Genomic DNA, 27,139 nt, shown 5'->3' on the forward strand with positions numbered 1-27,139 from the left:
GGTTAGGCAAGGATTTCTTAGATTCGACAATAAAAACATGATCTGTTAAAAAAAAAAAAAAGAAAAGAAAATGGCCATCATCAAAGTTAAAACTTCTGGTCTTCAAAAGACACTGTTAAGAGAATTAAAAGACAAGAGACAGGCTGGAAAATCTGGTAAAGGACTTGATTCCAGAATATATCATGAACTCTCAAAACTCAATAATAGAAAAGAAACAATCTAATAAAAATGGGCAAAAGATTTGAACAACCACTTCACCAAATAGATGTATTGATGGTAAATAAGTACTCGGAAAGATACTCAATATTTGTCAGTAGGAAAATGCATATTAAAATCACAGGGAGACACCATTACACACCTAGTAGAATGGCTAAAATAAAAAAGACTAACCATATCATGGGAAAGATATGGGGCAGTTGGAACTCTCTTACATGGCTTATAGGAATGTAAAATAGTATAATCACTTTGGAAAAACACTTTGTCAGTTTCTTAAAAGCTAAACATGCATCTACCATATGATCTAGCCATCCCACTGTGAGGTATTTATCTATAAGGAATGAAAGCATATACCCATACAAAGACTTGTATTTGAATGCTCATAGCAGCTTTATTTGTAATAGGCAAAAATTGGAAAGCATCCAATTGTCCATGAACAGGTTAACGGATAAACAGACTGTGGCATATTCATATAATGGAGTAGTCAGCAATAAAAGGTGAACTGTTGATAATGGAACAGCATTGATGAATCTCAAAATAATTATGCTGACTGAAAGAAACCAGAGAAAAGGAGGGCACATACTCTATGATTCCAGTTACATAAAATTCTAAAAAATGCAGACTAATCTATAGTGACAAAAAACAGATCAGTGGTTACCTGGGGAGAGGTGGGAGGGAGGAATGACAAAGTGGCAGGAGAAATAATTTGGAGGTGACAGATATGTTCATTGTCTTGATTGTGGTAATGGTTTCATGGGTGTATACATATGTCAAAACTCATCACATTGTATTTTAAATATCATGTTGTCAATTATACCTTGTAAAGCTCTGAAAGATTAAGTTAGTAAAAGAGCAACAGTAAACTCTGGAAGTAAAAAGATATTAAAGGTAAGACTAAACTTTTTTCTTTAGGGTTTAAAAAATCTAAATGGCATATGCACACTACTATATGTAAAATAGATCATCAGCAGGGATCTACTGTATAGCACAGGGAACCATACTCAACACTCTGTAATAACCTATGTGGGAAAAGAATCTGAAAAAGAATAGATATATGAACATGTATAACTAAATCACTTTGCTGTATCCCTGAAACTAACACAACATTGTGAATCAACTATACTCCAATACAAAATAAAAAATTTTAAAAATTAAAAAATAAATGCCTGGAAATTACACTTTGTGTTTACAGATCTGAATTTCCATGACCCCAGATTGTAAGTGATCCATCCTGTATTTAAAAAACAGAGACTGACTCAATATTCCAGATACAGTTTAAAATATTTTTAAAATTTTTATTACATTTTGGCTGTGCCACGTGGCATGTGGGATCTTAGTTTCCTGACCAGGGATTAAACCTGCGCGCCCTGTAGTGGAAGTGTGAAGCCTTAACCACTGGACCGCCAGGTAAGTCCCAATTCCAGATACATTGTAAGAACAGTGCAGCTGACTTTAAACCTGAGTAACTCTCAAGCGACACAGATAAGAGCAATTCCAGTTGTAATTAGACACATTGAGAAGCGCATGGACATTGTAAATGTGCCAGAGGGGAGAGAACAATTTTGTCCATCTCAGCTTTTTTGTTTGTTTAGTATATAGAGAGAAATCTTCTCTAACATAACATCAAGTCATGGAACGCAGTTCTACACACAGCACCTGAGGCCAGAAAAAATTGGGCCAGTGCAAGGTTTTGTACTCAACATGGTAATCACGTGCACTTCTGTCTTGGCTTTTAATTGATGGATTGAAAGTTGGTCAGATTCATAGCAAAGCACATTCTTCAACTGCCATTTTAATTATTTTTCTTTTACTTTTCATTCCTGATGTTCAGTCTTCCTAACAAAAACTATCACAGGTATATTTGTTCCTCCAGACTAGAATTAAGGTGGCACACATAGTTGGTCCCCAATCCTGAAATTCTCATTTTATCCAGGTACTTGGCCACCTGGAGTAAAGACTGCATTTTCCAGGTTCCCTGGGAGCCAGCCAGAGGAGTCCATGTGATTAAACTCTGGACAATGTGATGGGAGCAGAATAGGTGTGTGAGTGTGTGTGTGTGTGTAGAACTTCCTGGAAGTGTCCTAAAAGGGAGCAAGCATTTCATTTTTTCCCCCTCTTCCTCTATCCCACTCACGGCCTGAGATGAAGATGAGTCTGCTCGTCATGGTCCTGGCCCATGACCACAAACACAATGGAAAACTATCAAGAACAAGGTGATGAAAGTGCAGAGGGTAGAACAGGTATTGAAGCAGAGGGTGGTGGGAGGGCTGACCTGGGCTCAGATCACGTCTCCCTGGCGGTTGGCTCTCTGGGTCTGTGCGTTGGGGGGTGGGTTGGGGAGGAAGAAGCACACAGACAGTGACAGTGGTTGGGCAGGGCTGCCACCTATAGCTGTTCAGGTTTTGCACTCATTGCCCAGGACCTGACCTGGCAGGGGAGTGGGTGGGAGCTGCTTCATTTGCCCAGGGGAATGGGTACCTCTTCTGACTCACACAAGGCCTCCTCAGAAGCTAGTGTTGGCCCTGAGGCTGGGCCACAGTGGGTGGGGTGTGCTGGGCATTTGGAGAGAGGTGAGGCAAGCCAGGATGCCAGGGGGGAAAGATGACTGAGGTGGCAGAGGGGGCTGGGTAATCCTCAGCCAGAGGCTGCCCCTGTATTTTCAACCTCGGTGGGGCCTGTGGCTCCTTGTCTGCCGCTGGCTTCTCTGCCACCATCTCGGCATCCTGCAGTTGGGCTCCGTCTCAGGGTCTGGGGAGGTTCTATGGATCTATGGTAGCTTCATCTGTGGGCTAGGCAAGAGAGGCTAAGGCTCAGGAGGCTGCTTTCCCACTCGGCTGAGGCTGTAGTTTTAGTCCCTTTGGTTCCTCTCTCCATGAATTTCTTTGCCTCATACTATATCTAAATCTTCAATATCCTATCCTCTAGCCTCTCCACTCACAAACTGCCCCTTAGTATCCTGCAGCCGCAGATACATTCCTTCTCTAAACAGACACATACAGATCCATGCAGAAACCACGTCTGCCTCCACTTTCTAAATCCAGAAGCGTGTCCCCAGGCTTAAGAGAGGTGTTATGGGCAGAATCGTTTCCCCTTCAGAATCATATGTTGGAGCTCTAACCCCCAGTACCTCTGATTGTGACTGTATTTGGATATATGTATGGCCTTTAAAGAGATACTTAAGTTAAAATGGAGTTATTAGGGTGGGCCCTAATGCAATATGACTGGTGTCCTTAAAAGAAGAGATTAGGGTACAAACAACACAGACAGAGGGACAACCATGTGAGGACACAGCTAGAAGGTGGCCATCTGCAAGCCATAGAGCCAGGCTTCAGAAGAAACCAAGCCTGCTGGCACCTTGATCTTGGACTTTTAGCTTCCAAAATTGTGAGAAAATGAATATCCATTGTTTGAACCTCTTGGTCTGTGGCATTTTGTCCTGGCAGCCCTAGCAAACTAATACAAGAGGTGTACCTATCCCTGGACAATTTCTGGACACCTTCTAGCTGCTACAAGAACTTCAGGGTAAAATTAGGCAGAAATATCCAGGCACCTAACAGGAAAACAAGACAACTCCGAAGACAGTGACAAAAACCCCTCCAAACGTCTTAGCCAGAGAAGCCTACAAGATGCATCTTACATATTAAAGTTGGGGAATTCCTTAATGATTTCATATATGAAGCTCTTCTTCAGCTCCTAGAAAGTCCCAGCTGACTCACTAACAGCCTCACAGAGAGCCATCGTACTCCCCATTGACCTTCGATGACACCTGGAGCTGTTTCCCTGTCACCCACAACAACCTCCTGTAAGGCTCTCCCTTTGCTGTAGTACGCCCACCAAGACCACACAGCCTGCCTTGATCCCTTCTCACACTCTTCACACTAACATCCCTGACTTGCTAAACAAAATGTGATAGCCTCCTAACCCTCATGTACAGCGAGAAACAACTTCACCAACCCCATGTGAGAGCCTTCACTGTTGTCCTGTGAGGACAAGTGGGCTGCTGTAACACATCCCCAGACCCTCCCTAACATTGTCAGTAACCTCTTCATTTCGCACACCAACCATTTATAACATCTCTTTGGCACCTACAAGTCTTCGCTACCTGCAGTTACCTCTGGACTGATACCCTCTATGAATGCTCTCCACAGATCATCCAGAGCACCCCCAGTGACCAAGCCAAAAACCCCAGGCTGACTCCCATCTAGTTTGCACTTTCTCTTACAAAAGCCCACTTACCTCTCATGACAGCCCTCAGTGAGCCAGTTTAACAGCCCACTTGCCCTGATATAGCCAGTCTTTCCTGACGTGGTCCCTCTGTCCCGATATGACCCCTTTGTACTATTATGATAACTTCACTGTCCTCCATAACCCCAAATGTTCTGATTTCCCCCCAGTGTCCTTCCAAACCTTCCTCACTGTCATGAAACAGACTCCTTTGCATGCTGCTAGATCCCCTGTCTGCTCTGATAACATGTTTTTTCCTGTCCCCTTCCATCCACGGTTGTCCCAATACTCCCTTCTCAACAGAGCCCGTTATCTGTACCACCTGCATCATGCCCTGTCTCTCCGAAGGGTCCCCCCATCACTGCACCTGTCTTTCTGTCCCCAAATAACAGCCTCACTGCCTAGCGATTGTGCACAAGTTTAAAATCACCTCAGAGGGAAGCTTCTGCCCACCCCACCTCTGGGCCAGTCTGCCCAGCATCCTGATTGGCTCCACACCTCTTGAGGGTGTGGCTTTTTAGTTCCAGGCCTCACCTTGTTCTTGGACTTGCCCCAGAATATCCAGCAACCAGGTCTATCTCTGCATTCCTGGGGCTCCAGGTTCTGAATTTCAGAGTGCAGGGCTGAGTCAAGGATGTTGGTGGATGTCTGAAGCAGAGTGAACTTAGGGGTGGCCTTATGATTTGAGGGTGTCCAGGTCTGGAGGTACCCAAGTTCCCAAGCTGACTCCTGTTTTATGAAGGTGGCCAGGTCCAGAGGTCCCTGAGCTCTGGGTTCGTCAGTTATCAGGGTTCAGAGTTGCCTGAATTAGTCCATTTTTGTGGGTGTCTGTTGGGTCGCAACCTCAGGAGTTTCCCATGTGAAATCTGAACCTGGCCCCCCATACATGGAGGATAGACCGATAAAAGAGGCAGGCCACTCCAGATTGGTAGGTGTAAGTTTTGATAAGCAAGGAAACTTACATACCAGGCTGGTCTTGGGCAGCTGTAGGATGAGCAGATCTCTGCGCCTGCCTGCCAGCATCTTAAAAGTTTAAATAGAGACCTTAACTGGGTTCAGTCTTGTATTCAGCCCAGATGGTCTCAACGACACCTTACTCTCTAAAGGCTACGTTCCTTGGAAAGGTTCCCACTGTGGCAGCGGTGGGCAGAGTGTACATTCCCAGGACAGGGGAGGGGTAAGGAGCTTCTGATTGCCCGAGTCTAGCTTGTGGGTAAACCGGTGGTCACATCCTCTTGATGACTTCCTCCAGCAGTGGCCTGGTCTGGAGGTGTCTGAGTTCTGTGGCCCTCTTGTTATGAGGTGTCTGGGTCCAGTGGTATTTACGTTCTGGGTTGTCCTCTGCTCCTGAAGGTGACCAGGTACAGAGGATGAGGGCAAACCTGCAAAAGAGACTGTGAAAGAGCTGCCAGCAGTTAGGAGGAGAATGGAGAACTTTTCCTCAGAAGCCACGTGAAGAATATATTTGCAGATGGAGGGAGAGATCAAGTGGACCAACTGAGGGACCCAGAAGATGAGTCCCGGAAGGTGAAGAGCTGGAAACATTTGTCAGAGGAAACTAAGGACTACTACGCACCCAGACAACAACTCTGCACCATCAAGTGTACCTGCACATATGGAGTGAAGTGCAAAATACACATAGGATTGATTTACAGCAACATGAGTTCAGTGGTTTCTTCCAGAGATGGAGGGAGGGAAGAACGGAATAGAGAAGAAGGGGACAGGGGCTTCATTTGTACTGACAACATTTTATTTCTAAAAAGAAAAGATCTGATGCAAATATAGGAAAATGCTTGCATCTGTTAAATCTGGATGGTACATGGGGGTCTGTTAGACTCTTTTTCTATACAGTTTTTAGATTTGAAACCTTTATCTAAATAAATTAAGAAATTAAAAATTTTTAAAAAGTGAAGAAGAACATTCTGGTTGTTCTGTGGAGGTTGGGTCAGAGGAGGAGGCTGAGACCAGGGCATGGACCAGGGCAGATGATGGCAGGGCTGAAGCATAGCAGGGGGCTAGTGGGAGAGATAGTTTTGTTCAGTAATATGTCCCCTGTGCCTGGCACAACAACAGATGCACAATAAAAGTTTGCTAAATGAAAGAACAACTCACAGCCCTGTCTTGTGGTGAGTCTGCCTTCCCCTCTGGACTGTGGATTTCCTGAGGGCAGAGGTGGGGTCTGTCTTGGTCACTGATGTGTTCCCAGCATCATCCAGCACAGAGACAGGGATGGAGGGGGTTGGGAGGTTCTACAGGACGGTGGCTGTATGAGCAAAATATTCCTGTGAGCAGATCTTTGTCAGATGGAAGGTGAAGAACGAGTGTTGGGTTTCCTCATCAGGAGAGGTGGAAATAGGGAACATCTTTGAGATTTTTTCATAAGCACCTACAAGGATTCTTACCGGGAGGAGGAGAGAACCCTACCTATTTTGGAGAGTGGGAGATATGTGACATTACTTACTGCCACATTGGCCTCCTTTTTTTCCCTTGAATTGCCAAGCTCATTCCAGCTTATGGACCTTTCCACTTGTTATTCCCACTCTGTGGGAACTCTGTTCTCACAGTTCTTGGAACAGCTCTCACACTTTGGCTTCAGTGTCTCAGCTCAGGGAAGATCTTAGAAAGATGTCCATTGGCTGCCTAGTCTGGGACTACATTTCCCGGAGGTTCCTGCATTCAGATGAGGCCATGAGACTAGTTCTGTCCCATGGACTGAAAGCAAAATGATAGTTGGTACTTTAGGTTTAAGGCTTTATTAAAAAAATTTTACCCTGCTTTTTGAGTTATAATTGACAAAATTGTAATATATTTAAACTGTACAGCATGGTGATTTAATATGCATATACACTGTGGAGTTATTACTACAAAAAGTTAATTAATACATCTATTACCTCTATAGTTACCTTTGGTGAGACTGCTTAAGATCTACTCTCAGCAAATTTTAATATATAATATGGTATTGTTAACCATAGTCACCTTGTTATATAGTACACCCTCAGACCTTTTTCATCTTAGAACTGAAAATTTGTATGCTTTTACCAACCTGTCTCCATTTTCTCCACCACCCAGCTCCTGGAAAACACTATTCTACTTTCTGTTTCTATGAGTTTGGCTTTTTAAGATTCCACATAAGTGATATCACACATTGTCTTTCTCTGTCTGACTTATTTCACTTAGCATAATGCCTTCAAGTTGCATTCATGTTGTTACAAATGGCAGTATTCATATTTTTCATTAATTTCTCAAATTGATAATTTTTATTTGTATATTGCCCACTAGCTCAATTGTGGAGTAGGATCTGTTTTTGATATCTTCAATCTGTCATGGACTGATCCTTTTGGTCTATACCCTGTTCAACAAGACAAGGCTCTTGATCATAAACTTGGATGTCATAACAATGTCAGATTGCTGTGTTTCTAAGCACTTACTAGCAATTTCTGTACTTATCTTGTTGCAGACCATTAACAGTTGGTGGACCAGTACTGTCAATGCTTTAGCTTATTACCCTGTTTTATTTTCTCCATAGCATTTTCCATTCCCTGTAATTATCTTGTTTATTTAATGGTCTATTTGTTTATGGTTTTCTTCCCACTAGAATGTAAGCTCCATCAGAAAGTAGTCTTATTTACCTTGCTCTTGCAAGTTCCCTAGTAGTACAGTGTCTGGTACATCATAGGTGCTCAAAAAGTATTGCTGAATAATGATTAAATCACAAGCATGGGTGTTGGTGGGGAGAGGAGGCAACCATAGCTGTTATAGAAGTTCTTTACAATTTGACCCGAATTTTAACCAGTTCACTGATAGATATTTGACTACCTGGTTTTCTGGTAGACCCCAAGTACCCCAGGTTAGGTGTGGCCTTTTACAACCCATTTCCCTATGTTTCCCCCATTAGAGATGAAACCACTCTGGACTGTCACTGTCTGGTTTAAAGGTTCTGAGGGGGTGTGGTTGAATCTGTAGTGATGACTGCTATGTCCCCCGAGTCATGAAGCACAGTCAAGTCCCTTGTTGGGCATAAACAGATTTATGTCATGAATGCATGCCTGTGGGCAGGAGGGGAGGCTGCCCTGGGGAAAGAGTGCCCTCCCTTGTCTCCCATGGCCCAATCTTGGCAGGGTCCAGAGTTGGTCTTGTGCTCTAGTCCAGTGGGCTGCCTGAACTACCACTTCCTTTCCCCGTCAACCACCTCAAGGTGCTGGGTCAGGCTGGCAACACTTTTTACTCCCAACCATGAGGAGATGGTGTCCCATTTGGTCAAATGAATACTTAGAGCCACGGTAAGTCACACATATATATTTGGTGTTGTTTTCATGAGCTGGAGAGGAGGTTACTGAGAAATTACAAATGCTAGGATTGCAACCGAGATGAAGACAAAGAAGATGCAGAGTATGCCAATACATCCCATAACAATTGCTGAGACTGCAAATGTGAAGGCTTTCTGGGAGGTCTCGGCGGCCAACGCAGTTTCATTGTTACTGATGTGGTTCCTCGTCTGAGTTGGACGGGAGAGGTGGAGGAGGAGTAGTTGGACTTAAAAGGGTTATTGAATAGGGGTGAGCCATGGGTCTGTAGGGGCACAGGGTAGGATCTGAACACACAGGAGGGAGAACATGGATACTGTTCAGGGTCAGGGCCAGGATGGAGAGGGAGGGGAGGGAGAGGATTGGCATGATTCAGATTCCCACCTGTAAAGAGTAGTACATGGCTGCAGTGCCTAAGGGACAACACATCATGTAGGCCAAGATCGCCAGCAGGTGGTGGTCTTTGGGGGGCTCCTCAGACATAATTTCAGATGACTGGGGGCAGGGAGTGGGTTATAGCTTAATATGGCTTCTGGACTCTAATGTCCCCTCTGACCTCCTCTCAACATACTTCTCCTTGGCTCGTATAAGATCTTCACTGACCCCCTTGAAAACTCTCACCAGCTCACTCTAACTCCCACCATCTCTCCTCTTAGCATCTCCCTATCCTCTTTAATACCTCCCTGTCCCCAGAACTCCCAGCCCATGGCCCCCCCTTCATGCCCTATAACTCCTCTCTGTTCTCTGTAACATTTTCCCTGTCTCCTCTAAGCTCCTCCCTGTCTTCTATAACCGCCTTGCTGATCTCTACAGTACGTCTCTCTTGGCTCCTTCCATTGTCCCTACAAAATCCCTTACTGACTCTGATGACTCTCACTTGGCCTCCTTGTACCTCAACTGACCCACTGGCACACTTTGTTCCTATTAACACCCTCATGTTCCCCAAGCAACCTTCTCTTTGTTCCTATAAACCACCCTACTAAGAAGACCCTCACTCAACACTTTATCTTTTCATGTGTAAAACCTTCATTGTCCCTGTAAACACTTTCACCCTATAAAACTTCTAATGTCTTTAATAGCTCTCTGTTTGACCCTATGAATCTGTCATGGTCCTGTTATGACCCTTATTGTTCACCCATAAACTCCTCCCTTCTCCCCTCCCCCATAACCTCTCATTTGCCTCCTCTAAGACCTTCTTTGAGCCACTCTCCTTGTCCACTCATAGCCTCCTCTCTGTCCCCTTATAAAGACCCACCCTGTTCCTCCTAACACCTTCTCTCTACCTCTGAAATGAGCTTGGTGATCCTTTGAATTCCTTCTCCCTCCACTAATTACAACCTCCCAGTTCTCCAAAATCCATTCTCCCTAAATATTTCTCCTTGCCTCTTGATTCCCCTACCCCCTCTAACTCTCTTTCTCCCTCCCGTCACCTCATAAATTCTCTCCCTGCTCCTTCAGATATCCCTCCCTCACCTCCATTAGGGCATCTGGATCTGGCATTACCAAGGTTACATACAGCCTGTCCCTCACTCCAACCTGCCAGGGTTTACCATGGAGATAAGACAGGCCCCGCCTCCTATTCTATCATTCTACTCCTATTGACTGATTGGAGGTTGTGTGCTAGGGTGGGGGAAGCCAATACTCACTTGGCTGCTGATTGGTCTGAAGAAGTTCAGGCTCCTCCTATTCTCTCTGATGATTGATCAATCCCAGCAAGGGAAAGACACCAGTTGGTGCAAGAGTGATGTGAGCCTAGGAGTCTTAGGTTGCTTCAGGCACCTTGAGAGGGGTCATTTAACAAGTTGGAGTCAGGTTCTTCAGCAGTGCAGGGTGATCTTTGTGAGAATTTATATGCTTATTTGCCACCTGTATATCCCCTTTGATGAAGTATCAGTTTGTCTTTCTTCCATAAAGAAAAAATTGGTTTGTTTTTATTACAGTTAAGTTTGAGGGTCATCTATATATTTTGGATACAAGGCCTTTGTCAGACATGTGATTTGCAAATATTTTCTCTGGGTCTGTAGCTTATCTTTTCATTTTCTAACAATGTTCATTGCAGAGCAAAAGGATTTAATTTTGATAGAGTTTAAATTACGTTTTTCTTTTCTGGAGGTGTTCTGGCATCATGTCTAAGAACTCTGCTTAACCCAGGGTCAGGAGGATTTTCTCCTATGTTTTCTTCTAAAAGTTTGATAGATTTACATTTAGATCTATGATACATATTGAGTTTATACTTGTATAAGATGTGAGGTTTTAGTTGAGATTATGTTTTGCATAATGGTGGTCCAATTAAACACCATAAAAAAACCTATTCTTTCTTTGATAAATTGCCTTTGGACTCCTTTCTAAACAAATAAATTGGACAAATATGGCCAATAAATATACTGTGGGTCTCTTTCTACACTCCTTTTTCTGTTCTGTTGACCTGTGTTCACCCATTTGCCAATACCACACTGCCTTATTAATGTAGATTTATAGCGATTCTTAAAATTGGGTAATGTGAATACTCTAACTTTATTCTTCTTTTTCAGAATTGTTTTGACAATGCTTGGCTACATCTACAAATCTTGCTAGTTTTTTTTTTAGCAGGAGTTGCATTAGAGTTTCCTAACAATTGGGGAGAGATGTTGAGCCTTCCAATTCACGACTGTGGAAAGGCTCTCCATTTATTTAGGACTTCTTCTTTGATTTCTTTTTTTTTTTCTTTTTTTGGCCGTGTCACACGGCTTGTGGGATCTTAGTTCTCTGACCAGGGGTCGAACCAGCATCCTCAGCAATGAAAGCGCAGAGTCCTAACCACTGGACTGCCAGGGAATTCCCAAGACCTCTTTGATTTCTTTCAGCAGCACTTGTAGTAACACACACAGCTTGTATAAATAACATTTTAGATTTACACCCAACTAATTGCTTATTTGGGGGCTATAGAAAATGTATTGCAAACCGAACCTTGCTAAACTCATTTTACCAATTCTAGGTTTTTTGTTTGTTTGTTTTTTTTTTTTTATGTTTTTTATTTGTGTGTGTCTGTGTGTGTATTCCTTGGGACTTTCTGCTTAGAAATTATGTCATCTGCAAATAAGGGTAGTTGTTATTTCTTCCTTTATTATTTGTATGCCCTTTCTTTTTTCTTTTTCTGACGTATTGTGCTGATTAGGACTTCCAGTCTGATGTGGAATAGTGGTGGTGAGAGTAGACATCCTTGCCTTGTTGCATATATTAGGGGAGAAATTCTTCCCTCTTTCACCACCACATATGATGTTAGCTATAGGTTTTCTGTAGATGTCCTTTATCAGGATGAGGAAGTTCCCTGTTAGTTCTGGTTTGCTGTTTTTATTGTAAATGGATATTAACTTATCTCAGATGCCTTTTCTGTATCAATTGATCATGTGGTTTTCCTTTTTTAGACAGTTAATATAGTGGATTACATTGATTTTCTAATATTGAACCACGTTTGCATTGTTGGGAGAAACCCCAATTGGTGATATGGTATATTCTATTTATATACTTCTGTTTTTGGTTTTCTATTATTTCTTTGAGAAATTTTCTATCTATATTCATAAGAGATATTGGTCTGTAGTGTTTTATACACAGTCTGTGTCTGGTTTTAGTATCAAGACAATGCTGGCCTCAAAAAATGAGTTGGGAAATACTCTCTCCTCTTCTATTTTCTGGAAAAGATTGTGTGGAAATGATGTTATTTGTTTGGTAATAATTTACCAGTGAAACCATCTGGGTCTGGAGATTTTTATTTCAGAAGTTTTTTATTTACAAAATCAATTTCTTTAATAGATACAAAGTTACTCAAATAATCTCTTTGTCCTTGATCTGTTCTGAGTTTTTGTTTTTGAAGAATGGGTCAGTTTACTCCAAAGGTGTAGAATTTATGTGTGAAGAGTTGTTTCTATCAGCAGTAGTCCCTTATTTTCCCTTTAATGTCTCAGGGGTCTGTAGTGATATTTTCTCCTTCATTTCTTTTTTTTTTAATAAAAAAAATTTTTTTAATATAACAAAGTGAATCAGCTATACATATACATATATTCCCATATCTCCTCCCTCTTGCGTCTCCCTCCCAACCTCACTATCCCACCACTCTAGGTGGTCACAAAGCACCGAGCTGATCTCCCTGTGCTATGCAGCTGCTTCCCACTAGCTATCTATTTTACATTTGTTAGTATTTATAAGTCCACGCCACTCTCTCATTTCGTCCCAGCTTACCCTTCCCCCTCCCCGTGTCCTCAAGTCCATTCTCCACGTCTGCATCTTTATTCCTGTCCCGCCCCTAGGTTCTTCAGAACCATATTTATATATATATATATATATATATTTTTTTTTTTTTTTAGATTCCATATATATGTGTTAGCATATAGTATTTGTTTTTCTCTTTCTGACTTACTTCACTCTGTATGACAACTCTAGGTCCATCCACCTCACTACAAATAACACAATTTCATTTCTTTTTATGGCTGAGTAATATTCCATTGTATATATGTGCCACATCTTCTTTATCCATTCATCTGTCAGTGGACACTTAGGTTGCTTCCATGTCCTGGCTATTGTAAATAGAGCTGCAATGACCATTGTGGTACATGACTCTTTTTGAATTATGGTTTTCTCAGGGTATATGCCCAGTACTGGGATTGCTGGGTCTTATGGTAGTTCTATTTTTAGGTTTTTAAGGAACCTCCATACTGTTCTCCATAGTGGCTGTATCAATTTACATTCCCACTGACAGTGCAAGAGGCTTCCCTTTTCTCCACACTTGACTACTGAAAGGACTAGAAACAATGACCAACTGTAGCTTTCAGATTTTAATTTTGGCATTCTCACAGGCAAGGGAATAAAACACAAAGTTCAGGAAGTGCCAAAGCTGGGGACTCTGACAAAACATCCCCCATTGTTCGCTGATACTCCAAAGAGCCACAACCTCAGCTTAAAGGTCAACATAAAGAAACCAACTAAAACATGGACTTGTAGCTTGGCTTCATCCATCATCTGATGGATGGCTTCGCCCATCAGCCTCAGGTGTTCACTTAGATATAGACCCCAGACTGATAGACGACCCATGCTTGGAAGAAACAAATGGAAATCCACTATGGAGGAAAATAAGATCATTCTAGGCCTCAAATTATTCTTAGAAATATCTTCAAACACAGTGCCAAACTCATAAAGATAACCAGGCCCATATGAAAATAAGGACCCATGAGAAAGAAAGAACAGAAACAAAAGAAAATAGACACAGAAGCATAAACACTTCAAATAGTGGCATTATTAGCTACAAGCATGCAAACCATGTGCAGAGAAATAAACATAAGTTTGAAAATTTTAGGGAAGAAATTGGAAACTGTTTGAAGTGACAGAGATTTGAGAGAAAACCAAACAAATTCTCGAGCTGAGAAATATCAGGAATTGATAGGAAGAATCCCATGGATGAGATTAACAGGAGATTAGACACAGATGAAGAGAGAAATTGTAACCAGAAGACAGGTCAGAAAAAAACTAAAGAGACCGCAGTATGGAGGGAAAAAAGGAAGAGGTTCTGTCGTACATGTGACTAGAATCCCAGAAAGAAGAGAAGAGAATGGCACAGAGGAAGCATTTGAAGAAATAATGACAAGGAATTTTCCAGAACTAATGACTGACATCAGACCGTGGACTAGTTCAAGAAGTCCAGTGAACCCCAAACAGGATAATTACAATTCACATCTAATTATAGTAATACTTTAGCAACACTGCAGAAAACCATAGGCAGAGAGGAAATATTAAAATCAGTTCCTTCAGTGGAATGACAGACCGATGGCTGACTTCTAAACAGCAAGAAAATGAAGCTCAGAAGATGGTAGAATGATTATCTTCAACATCTGAAATAAACTAACTGCCAACCAAAACTTACATGCACAGCAAAAATATTCTTCAAGAATGAAGAAACTGTGTGCCTGTGGTGAGGGCCTACAGCCACAGGAATGCACATGGATAGCCAGGGCTCCCACAGCTGCTTGTCAGCCCAGTTCCCTGGGCCCTGTCTCCTCTCACTGGCCTGCACTGCTGGGACCACCTGCAGCTAGCCCCTCCAGCTGTGCCCCTGCATGCTGCTGGCCGAACTCCCGGCACCGGCCTCCGCTGCCATGCACCTGGGGCAAGACCTTGCAGCCACAGGTGTGCCTGGCAAGAGCCAGGAGCCCGGCAGCTGAGAGCGTGCCCCTAACTGGGCCTGGCCCTTCCTGATGGCTGGCCCCTGCCACCACGTGTGTGTCTGAAACTGATGCCTGCCCCTACACAGGCACCCGCAGCCAGCCTGCCACAGCCAAGTGTGTGCACCCCACTGGCTCCGGCCACCACAGATGCCTGCCCTGGTCCCTAACCGCTGGACATACAGGTGTTGCTGAGAACTCCAGCAGGACTTGCAGACACAGAAGACCCCTCTCCCACCACGGCACTCACCAAGGACCATGCAGTCGTTGATGTTGTGGGCACAGTGGCCCGGCCCCCATACCACCCCATTGCCCCAGTATGTCACCTCACTGTCTTCTATAATTCAATTAGAGTTGCCCGATTTCTCTCCCTTCTTGACTGCCCCTTCTTATCCCCCACAGCCCTCCCTGACACCCAGTGACCCTTTCCCTGTCCTCCGTAACACCGTTTCTGCCCCCTCATGCATTTTCTCTGTCCTACTTTAATCTATCCCTGTCCTCCCAGAATTGTTTCTTGTTCCTTGATCACCTCTAGACTTTTGCAGCTATAATGGCACCTGTCTCCTTGTAACACCCCATCCCTCACTACTCTCTCTCTATCCCCGTACATTACCTCCCCCTTTAAGTTGCAGTGTGTTCCCCTATCAACTCTCCTAGTCCTCCTCTAATCCTCTCCCATTCCCCCTCTAATCCTCTCCCATTCCCCCGTCCCGGTCCTCCCTTACCTTGAGCCTGGTCCCCTGCCAGTCTCTTTTCTATATCCCCTAACCAGCTCTCTTTCCTCCTAACCCCTTCTCTGTCCAGACATGATCCTACTACCTCGATCCCTTAACTTAACCAACTCTTTCTAGATGGCACTCCACTTACCTCATTAAGGCCCCAGGGCCATGCCTTCAATTCCTCAGGCCCGGAGAGGGCGGTGGGGTGTGACGTCATCGGGCGCGATCTGTTTACCAACATGGACTTCGCCTTTAATTTCCGCAATGGGATTGGTTATTGAAATATAAACGGCAGAGTCCCAAATGTTTCGTTCAGATTTCTGCTCCATTTGAGGACTCTAGGCCTCTGTCACCTAGGAAACGTCTTCTGAATGAGTGAATTGGGTGGGGTTTCAGTAATTTGCATCTATCCTCCAGTTTGAACTCCTGATTGGTTCAACATGTAGAATATGTGGGTCTAAGGCACAAGTATACTATATTCCTGACTGAACCTCTGATTGGTTCCAGGCATGCAGAAGGCAGGATTTATTAATTCACTGAACATATTTGAATTTAGCAACTTACTGTGTGCCAGGCCCTGTGTTCAGCCCCCAGGGAACAAGTGGTGACTAAGGCAGACAAGGCTGTGGCTCTCCTGGAGCTCACAATTCACAGGGGACATGGAGGGTCAACAGCCAAATAAACTAGGTGACTTCAGAGTGGACCAATGACTAAGAAGGGAATAACTAGAAGGAAGGGGGGGGCACCTAGGAGAAGTGGAAAAAGAGAAAGCTCTCTGCAGAGGGGCCACTGGAACTGAGATGTGCAGGATGAGTTAGCCAAGAGGAGATCTGCGGGAAACGAAGGAGTTCCAGGCAGGGGAGCAGCAAGTGCAGAGGTCCTGAGTTGGGAGAGAGGTGTGTGTGTTCCAGGAGCGGGAGCGAGAGCACTGTGGCTGGAGTCGGGGAGGCATGAGGGAGGGTGTGAGGGGGGCAGAAGCAGACGAGGCAGGGCTTGGACATCTGAGTGAGAGATCTGGATTTCATCCTAAGAGCCACGGGAACCTGTTGGAAGATGTCGATCTGAAAGAGATGTGATGTGATTTAGATTGTGGAGCAGCTCTGGCTGCCCAGAGCAGGATGGAGAGTGGGAGGCAGCAGGCCCTTGATTTGCCAGGAACCTCAAACCCCGCAAAGCAGAAGCTGGGCACGAGGGTGAGCAGAGCAGGTGTCAGCAAGGGGCCCCACTTCCGACCTTCGCAGGAGTATTCTCTGAGACGAGGCCTGACTGGCTCTGGTCTGTCCGCTTTCTGGCTGTGTCAGGGCTAAGCTGGGGACCTCTCCTGCTCCCTGCCAGCCAGCTGGGGTATAGGTTCCGAGCCCTCCCCAGGAAAAGCCAACAGTCCCTTGGCCAGGTGATCAAGGTTAACATTACTAGTGACAAATCATGTTGACCTGATGTACTCCCTGATGAGAAGTGATGAAACGTGCACTTCACCTCTGGACGTTCTTCCCCCAAACCTGTAATCTCCATCTAAGATTGAGAAAAACGTTACACCCACCCTAAATTGAAGGACATTATCCAAATACCTGACTCCAAATAGGTTTTTAAATTTTAGCCATTCTAGTGAGTGTGTGATGACATCGTCATTTTTATTGCATTTTCAATCTAACATGCAGTAAAATTGACCTTTATTAGTGTACAGTTCAATGACGTTGATACACAGAGAGATAGATTTGTGTAACCACCATCAAAATCAGGATATGGAAGGGCTTCATTACCCCAGAATATCTCCCTTGGGCTATCCCTTCACAGTCACACCCCCCACTCCTCTATCCCTGGCCACCACTGATCTGTCAGCATAGTTTTGTCTTTGTGAGAGTGCCACCCGAAAAGGAATCACACAGTGTTTAACTTTTGAGACTGGCTTTTTTTCACTTGGCATAATGCCTTGGAGATTCATCCAAGTTGATGCATGTATGAAGTTCATTCCTTTGATTGCTAAGTAGTGTTTCACTGCATGAATGTACAACAATTTGTTTATCCATTCACTGTATAGAGCTGCCATAACTATTCACGTACAGGTTTTTGTGTGAACTTAAATTTTTATTTCTCTAGGGTAAATACCCAGGAATGGAACTGGAGGGTCTTAGGGCAATTGTACATTGAACTTCATAAAGTGTCAAACTATTTTCCAGAGTGGCTGTGCCTTTTTGTATTCCATCCAGCAATGTGTGAGAGTTCAGGTTACTCTGCATTCCAACTAACACTTGAGATTGTCAGGGTTTTTTGATTTTTGTTTTTTTTCAGCCATTTTATTTAGCCACACTTACTAATGTAAGTAATGTAGTGGGACCTCACAGTGGTTTTAACTTGCATTTCCCTAATGTCCAATGAGGTTGAATATCGTTTCCCGCGTTCATATGCCTTCCTCATATCCTCTTTGGTGAAGTGTGCTTTCAAGTTTTTTTGCCCATTTCCCCCCAGCTTTATTGAGATATAATTGACATATAACACTGTGTAAGTGTAAAGTGTACAACCTGTTGATTTGATCACTTATATATTGCAAAATGATTACCACTGGAGCATCAGCAAACACCTCCATCATGCTGCATGATTACCATTTCTTTTTTGTGCTGAGAACATTTAGATCTAATTTCAGAGCAATTGTCAGGTATATATATATATATATATATATATATATAATATATTATAATAAAATAATAGCATGTAATATAAATACAATATATAATCTCCAGAGCTCATTCACCTTATACCTGGAAGTTTGTACCCTCTGAAGGCTCAGCTCGTCAGTAAATCTGCTGACGGAGGAGGGAGGAGGTGTGAAGCCTGGTGGTGCTAGCTGCCTCATTAAGTTTCACTGCTGTGGTTGGGGGTGGCAGCACAACTTGCTGCTGGACCCAGTTGACCCTCCTCTGGTTGGAGCGCCTCCTGCTTCCACCGGACAGGGATGAATGCTCAGCTCCCTGCTCAGCCCTGCCAACACGGCCCTGGTGGGAGGAGAATCAGAGCATTGCCTGGTTCTCCTGGCTTGGGGGTACAATAGCATCTCCCTGCTTGGTCCCACTGATGCGACCCTCCTGGGGAAAAAGATGTGTGTCCTAGTCAGCTCGGGCCACCGTAAATAAATACTGTAGACTGGGTGGCTTAAATGACAGAACTTTATTTTCTCACAGATCTGGAGACGGGAAGTCTGCCATCATACTGCCAGCATAGTTGGGTTCTGGTGGGAGCTTTCTTCTTGGCTTGCAGACAGCCGCCTTCTCACTCTGTCCTCATGTGGTAGAGAGAAAGGGAGCAAGCTCTCACTGTCTCTTCTTATAAGAGCACTAATTCCACCAGGATTACCCCACCCTCATGACCTCATCTAATCCTAATTACCTCCTAAAAGTCCTGTCTCCAAATATAATCATACTAAGGGTTAGGGTTTCAACATATCAATTGTGTGGGGACACAATTGAGTCCATAGCAATGCTCAAACTCCCTACTCGTCAGACAAATGCAAATTAAAGCAATAAGGAGCTACTGTATAATTTCTCACCCGTCAAATTGGCAAAAATTCATAGGATTGATGATATTGCATGCTGACAAGAAGACAAAGAATGATCCTTTCAAACCCTGGGACTGGAAGTGTGACTTGGTGAGGCCTTTGCGGAAGCATCACGGTATGACGACCACAAAGTCCTAATACTTCAACCCTGCAATCTTACTTCTTGGACTCTATTCTAGAGTAGTACTTGCTTACTTGCACAGAGAAGCACGTTCATGGATGTTCTTGGCAGGATTGTTTGCGGCAGCCAAAAGATAGAAATCATCTTAATATCCAACTGGAGGGTCCTAGTAGTAAATTTTGTAATCCCTGACATGACCCACGAGGCAGTTATTAAAAAGAGGGAGTGAAAATCAGGGTATAGGTCATCTTTTGTGGAGAAGTAACTGGAAGAGGACACGGGGGTCTTCTGGTCTGGGCCTTGTTTCAGGTGCAGGTTACAGGAATATGCTGTTTGTGAAAGTCCATTGGTCTACGCATATGATTGGGGCACTCTTATGCATTTCCATAAAAATATTTTTAAAATAGGAGACTCAGTGTTCTCTTGGTTTAAATGAGATTCAGATTCTCAAACTCTTCATTTAAATAAGAAATCTAGGTCTATCATGGGTCCTTAGTGGGTATTTCTTGGGTGGGAGGAGTATTGGTTTTCTCTTTTTAATTCACACATCTGTGAGAAAAGAGGAGCCATGCTTACAGTTTCCTTCTGACTCAAAGAAAATTCAAAAGCAGATCTCTTGTCCAGGAAATAAGGATGTCAGTTCAAGTATTGCTAAGTCACCTGAAATAAGTATTATTAAGATACTTGAAATAAGTTCGATGTCTTATCAAAACTGTAGACTGTATGAAGTTAAAAATTACAATCACAGGACATGGTGATAATGTTGCAGTCTGAGTGTCTTAAAGCTTGTTAAGTTTTCTGGGGTTAGATGTAAAACTTGCAAGACCAATTCATGGTGTGGAACAGAATCTGCTTTTCTGCAGCTGCTTATTCTTTTGAGATTGTCCCTCTTATCCTTCTACGAGTTCTTTTCACCCGAGGGAAGAAGGGCCCACAAGTTCATGCCAGTCTGGAATCACACCCTCTTTTCCTCTAAAACCACAAGCCAAGGGTAGTATCAGCTAAAACCCAGTGGTATTAGCATTCATTGATGGTAATTACCTGAGCCAGTAATTACTATGGTTTTGAATGGTTGTTAGTTTTCTAATGATGCATAACAAATTCCCACAAATTTAGTTATTAACTCAGAGTTCTGTAGGTCAGAATGGCGGGCTCTCTGCTCACGATCTCATAAGGTTAAAATCAAGGTGTTGGCCTGCATTCTCATTTGGAGCTAGGACCCTCTTCCAAATGAATATGGTTATGGCAGGATTCAGATCCTTACTGTTGTAGAAGTAAAGTCCCCATTTCCCTGCTGGCTGTCAGTTGGGAGCCTCTCTCAGCTAGAGGCTGCTTGCATTCCTTGCTCTGTGGCCCTCTCCTACTTAGAGCCAGCCATGGAGAATCTACCTTGCCTCTAATCTGCCTCATGCCTGGAATCCTTTTTTGCCAGTAAAATCCAGTTCCTTTTAGGAACTCACCTGATCAGGTTAGACCCTCTGAAGATATTCTCCCTATTTTAACATTAACTGACTGTGGACCTCAACTACATCCGCAAAATCCCTTCACAGCAGCCCACAGATTAGTACTTGAATGAGTAACTGGGAGCAGGTGTATGTATACCAGTGAGCAGGAATCTTGGGGCCATCTTAGATTCTGCCTACCACAATGGGGATTTCTCATTTCCATCATTCCATCGATATTTATTAGATGGCATTCTACTCTAAGAAAGACCTTCCCCCTTTTCACCTTGTTTCTCTCTTATTTTTCTTTTTTTCTGTCAGTATGGACTAGAATTCTTTTTTAATTTAATATTTTATAATCTGTTACTATTTTTCATTTCCTTTCCCTTTTGTTTGTAAGCCCCCTAGTTTTCTTACTAGGCTTGTCTACCTCCTTGTTCCCATATTTCTTGGGAGGGGTCCCCGGTACTCGCTCCTGCCCTGTCTGCAGATAGGGGTCTGCAGGAAGGAGGAGGAGCCAGAATCCAACCTCATGGCTTGCAACCAATTCCTATCAGGGTGGGCAGAGTCAATGTCCTGATAGAGGGTGGAGCACCCTCTGAGTCCTGGAGGAGCAGAGTACAGTGGGACCACGCCCCCTCACACCGGCAACCAATCAGGACTTGCGCTGGTGTCTCCACTGTGAAGTACTGGACTTCGACGGTTTGGGTCTTGGGATTCTGGATAGAACAAGGGGAGGTGTAGTGGGTTTGGCTCTCTGTTTTCAAGATACTTGGAGTCTTTTGGAGTGGAAAAGTTATGCCCCCGAAACCCGCCACAGGCGCCCCACCCGCTCCAGGCGCCCCACCCGCTCCAGGGGCCCCACCCGCTCCAGGCGCCCCACCCGCTCCAGGGGCCCCACCCGCTCCAGGCGCCCCACCTGACGAAGCTAAGCCACAAGGGCCTGTACAGACACCAGAAGAACTGGCATTTTATGCCCCGGATTACTTGTGTATGACCGTCATAGGCATACTTCTTTTCCCTCCCCTGGGACTACCAGCAGCCTTCTTCTGTCACAAGGTAAACTAGTGCCTAAACCTTGGCCCATCCTGTCCTCTACCTGCCCCCTTGCATCTGCTCCTGTCCTGGGATGTGGGTAGAGATTTTCCCTCAGTAACCTAAGGTCTCCAGCCATTACCCAAGGGTGTCACAAGGCTGGACTCAGAAACCCAAATCTAAAGCTCCCATTCCTACAGACCAAGGAGGCCAACAAGAACAGCGATTGGGAAGAGGCTTATATCAACTCAGGCCGAACTGGTTGGCTGGATGTATTCGCTATACTCATCGGTTTAGGCATCATTTATTACTATGCCCTATTTGTGTGAAGACCAGGCCCAGTAGCCAGTGGGTTCACCCATCCCAACAGAACCCACCCACCAAGACACTAACCAGCCAAATCAGCCACCATGGAAGAAACCAACAGCTGAGACATCCCCTAGCCAGGAAACCTACCAGCCAAGGAACTCAACATCCAAGCAACCCACTAGCCCAGGAACACCATGTTACTTCATCCTCTTGGCCTCCAAATCTGTCATCATCCACCTTGAGGATTCTCACTTTCATGCTCTAGATGCCCTAAGCTCCTTGATACTGGGCTGCTCTTTCAGAAAAGTATTTATTTAAACCAATAAAATTGAAGGGAATGTTCCAGCTTCTCCTGTGTGTGCGTGTGTGTGTTTCTGAGTCAGTGTCTGTGTTTCTCTAGGGCTATGTGTTTCCCAGATCATGTGAAAATCCGAATGACCTAATGGTAAAGCACAGAGACATAGAAATCAGACAGATGTGGGTTTACATCCCACCTCTGACACTTAAAAAATGTATATCCTTGAACAAGATAATTTTCTTGAACCTGCTTCCTTTGTAAAATGGACATAATAATTGCCAATGTGGAATGATATTTAGAAATTTGAATTAATGTTCTCTAGGTTCATTCAAGCTGGAATTCCAGGCTTCTAGTGTCTCGGAGCAGGGATAGGAAAACAGAAACCTCCTCCAGCTTTTGAGATTAAAAGTCAAACTCTTAAAGAAAGAAGGAAAAACCTCAAGAAATGAATAGTAGATTTGGCAGAAGAGCTGATCAAGACCACCTCTCCCCCAGTCCTGAAAGGGAAATGGCCCCCTATTCATGGAATAGGGGAAGTAGAGGAAGACTAGATGCCAGTATATCCATCAGAAGGCCCCTAATAGCCTGCATCTCAGGAAGGGGCAGGGTGTCAAAGACCCCAGATAACACCTGTATTCCTACTTCACATATAAACCCTAGCGAGGCTTTAAGATCTCAAAGAAAATATGCTGTATGGTGTGGAGGTTTAGGGAGAAATGGCCTGACAGCCAAGTAGGATATCTCATGTCCCAGCTTGGTGAGAAGGAGGCGAAGGCTATAGGAATGCCAAGTGCCAGAGTGGCAATGACTATCAGAGGGGAACCAGAGATAACACAGGAGCCATCCAGAATGAATGAAAACAGAGACATAGGCTGATCCCATAGACAACACTCAGGGGTTCCTTCTGGGGCCCTAGCTTCACGGACAACCCCAAATTCAGCCCCAGAAACCTTAGACGTAGCAGGATTAAGTTTCCACAATCAAGAGGAATGGAAATTATCAGTAGAAATTAAGTTGAATAGCTGTGGGAAAGACTGCTGACTCTTTCCCAATGTTCGTCTCCTTTTCTTCCTGGGAGCACTACTCAGCCACATTTCCTAGGTTCCCCTGCATGGCCATGAGACTGTCTTTGGCTTCACGGAATGTGATCACAAGCGATGTGCGCCACGAACAACCCTGGCCTTAACCCACCTCCCACAGGCGCTCCCCCATTTTCCTCCTACCCTAGCTGATTGGGCAAGTGATACCCATGGTGATTTGAAAGTCACATGTTGTAGAATGGAAGAGCTCCCATCAGCCTCGGCCCCTGAATCATTCTTAGGAACAGTCACCCTTTCCCCCACTGCCTCCCATGATTGAGTGGAAAATAAACTATTATGTTGTGCCACGTCATGTATGGCCTGCCTATTTCTACAACTTAATCCACCCTAGCCAGTGCAGATGCAGGAAAATAGAGTTACATTTCTTAGACATCTGGGGTTACAGCTTTAAATTCATACCCAACAAGAGACCCATCTTGGAAGGTTTACAGAAAATAATGAGTGAAAGGAAAGAACGAAAGTGCTAGTCTATGGTTAACCTTAACCTTAGCTGTTACAATGCTGTTTCTATTACCTCCATGGCCCTGGGTATCTGCAGAGATTACACTTGTTCATGGGATAATGCTCCATGTTATGGGTGTGCCTGGAAAGGGGATTATATCTGCTTGTCTGCTGTGTTAGTGGGTCTGGCGGGTCAGCCATCCCTGTTCCTCCCCAGACCAGCCCAAGCTGGGCCTGTCACATTCAGCTGCAAAGCCACGTCAAGTCAGGATGGCACACATCAGCATGAACAGCCAAATCCAAAAAAGTCACATTGTGCTATAAGATTTAGAAAGCCAACCAGTCTTCTCTGCTTTAGCTCCCTGACTTCCCCCAACCTGTATTCCACTCTCAGGCATTCATCTGGTATTCACCACCATGTAAATATAAAACAAACCCAAAACTTATATTCTTATATCTTGAGAGGTCATCAGTTGAATTACTATAATGAAACATGCAGATTTAACACCTACCCTTTCTTCTCTCTCTCCCCTACTTCCCACAGAATAAGACTACAATTTTAAATTCAGTTTATAGGGCTTGCATTTCATTATGCCCATGTAAGTATGCTCCATTACTGGGCCTGGTGGTTTATGCTGATTACATACTCTGAACTAATTTTTGAGCTCAACAGCCGAGCAACACATCTCCCTGTAGTCCTTCAGATTTTTTTCTTCCTTTTTTTCTTCCTCCTCCTTCTCCTCCAGTTTTTGCCCCTCCTCTCCCTCCTCCTCCTGCTTCTCCTCATCTTCCTCCTCCTCCGTCCTCTGTTCTATTTGCTCAGTTATCTATGTGCCCCTTCACGAATTGTTCCCAAACTTTCTCCAGAAGAACTCTGTAACTGCTCTCAACAGAATTCACCATGATCAAATAGGCCAGGTAATGTTTTATTCTCTTTTTACCTTGGATTATTAAACCTGTTTATTTCCTTGTGGTTTTTTTGTTTTTGTTTTTGTTTTTGTTTTTTGGCTGTGTCACGCGGCAGTGCCTTGACATGCGGGATCTTAGTTCCCTGACCAGGGATGTAACCCGCACCCTCCGCCCCTGCATTGGGAGCGCGGAGTGTTAACCTCTGGCCTGCCAGGGAAGTACCATGGGATTTTTTTTAATTTGCACAACTTTCACACAAATATATTCTCACAAAAAATCAAGTAATAAAAAGAGTCTGAAGGAGAAGAGAAGTTCACTTTTATGGCTGGTCCTGGTATCAATTTCCCCCTCTCAAAGGTAATTGCTGACAATATTTTATTGTAACTCTTTCCAGTTACCTTTATAAGCATTTCCATGTGCATACATATACAAACACATTGGTACCGCACATCTTTTCTGCTTACCTCTAGGTCTTGAAAATACTTTCGTGTCAAAACTGAAGATTTTCAACACCAAATGCCCTGTATTCTACTTGTCAGTAATCCTCTTCTGTCCTCTTCTGGTCCATAGAATAAAATGCCAGGTTCTCAGAGCTGCCTTTTCTCCCTCAAGGATAGCTCATGGGATTCCAGCACTGGCATGAACCTGTGGGCCCTTCTTCCTTCTGGTGAAAGAACTCTTAGCAGGATAAGAGGGACAATCTCAAAAGAATAAGCAGCTGCAGAAAAGCAGATTCTGTTCCACACCATGAATTGGTCTTGCAAGTTTTACATCTAACCCCAGAAAACTTAACAAGCTTTAAGACACTCAGACTGCAACATTATCACCATGTCCTGTGATTGTGATTTTTAACTTCTTACAGTCTACAGTTTTGATGAGACATCGAACTTATTTCAAGTATCTTAATAATACTTATTTCAGGTGACTTAGCAATACTTGAACTGACATCCTTATTTCCTGGACAAGAGATCTGCTTTTGAATTTTCTTTGAGTCAGAAGGAAACTGTAGGCATGGCTCCTCTTTTCTCACAGATGTGTGAATTAAAAAGAGAAAACCAATACTCCTCCCACCCAAGAAATACCCACTAAGGACCCATGATAGACCTAGATTTCTTATTTAAACGAAGAGTTTGAGAATCTGAATCTCATTTAAACCAAGAGAACACTGAGTCTCCTATTTTAAAAATATTTTTATGGAAGTGCATAAGAGTGCCCCAATCATATGTGTAGACCAATGGACTTTCACAAACAGCATACTCCTGTAACCTGCACCTGAAACAAGGCTCAGACCAGAAGACCCCCGTGCCCTCTTCCAGTTACTTCTCCACAAAAGATAACCTATACCCTGATTTTCACTCCCTCTTTTTAATAACTGCCTCGTGGGTCATGTCAGGGATTACAAAATTTACTACTAGGACCCTCCAGTTGGATATTAAGATGATTTCTATCTTTTGGCTGCCGCAAACAATCCTGCCAAGAACATCCATGAACGTGCTTCTCTGTGCAAGTAAGCAAGTACTACTCTAGAATAGAGTCCAAGAAGTAAGATTGCAGGGTTGAAGTATTAGGACTTTGTGGTCGTCATACCGTGATGCTTCCGCAAAGGCCTCACCAAGTCACACTTCCAGTCCCAGGGTTTGAAAGGATCATTCTTTGTCTTCTTGTCAGCATGCAATATCATCAATCCTATGAATTTTTGCCAATTTGACGGGTGAGAAATTATACAGTAGCTCCTTATTGCTTTAATTTGCATTTGTCTGACGAGTAGGGAGTTTGAGCATTGCTATGGACTCAATTGTGTCCCCACACAATTGATATGTTGAAACCCTAACCCCTAGTATGATTATATTTGGAGACAGGACTTTTAGGAGGTAATTAGGATTAGATGAGGTCATGAGGGTGGGGTAATCCTGGTGGAATTAGTGCTCTTATAAGAAGAGACAGTGAGAGCTTGCTCCCTTTCTCTCTACCACATGAGGACAGAGTGAGAAGGCGGCTGTCTGCAAGCCAAGAAGAAAGCTCCCACCAGAACCCAACTATGCTGGCAGTATGATGGCAGACTTCCCGTCTCCAGATCTGTGAGAAAATAAAGTTCTGTCATTTAAGCCACCCAGTCTACAGTATTTATTTACGGTGGCCCGAGCTGACTAGGACACACATCTTTTTCCCCAGGAGGGTCGCATCAGTGGGACCAAGCAGGGAGATGCTATTGTACCCCCAAGCCAGGAGAACCAGGCAATGCTCTGATTCTCCTCCCACCAGGGCCGTGTTGGCAGGGCTGAG

General features: G+C 43.9%; 2 protein-coding genes across 3 annotated transcripts in view; both read left to right on the forward strand.

Annotated features, from left to right (window-relative positions):
- The window catches only part of ATP4A (ATPase H+/K+ transporting subunit alpha), a 100,169-nt gene that overhangs the window by 20,967 nt on the left and 52,063 nt on the right, over positions 1-27,139 (forward strand). The gene's annotated exons all lie outside the window — the stretch shown is intronic.
- Positions 19,223-22,128, forward strand: PMIS2 (PMIS2 transmembrane protein). The gene is made up of 3 exons (XM_059903742.1): positions 19,223-19,316; positions 21,675-21,823; positions 22,000-22,128. The coding sequence occupies exons 1-3, from the start codon at positions 19,223-19,225 to the stop codon at positions 22,126-22,128; spliced, it is 372 nt and encodes a 123-aa protein (XP_059759725.1).

Source organism: Balaenoptera ricei, chromosome 19 (assembly GCF_028023285.1).
Source record: "Balaenoptera ricei isolate mBalRic1 chromosome 19, mBalRic1.hap2, whole genome shotgun sequence".
Lineage (NCBI taxonomy): Eukaryota > Metazoa > Chordata > Mammalia > Artiodactyla > Balaenopteridae > Balaenoptera > Balaenoptera ricei.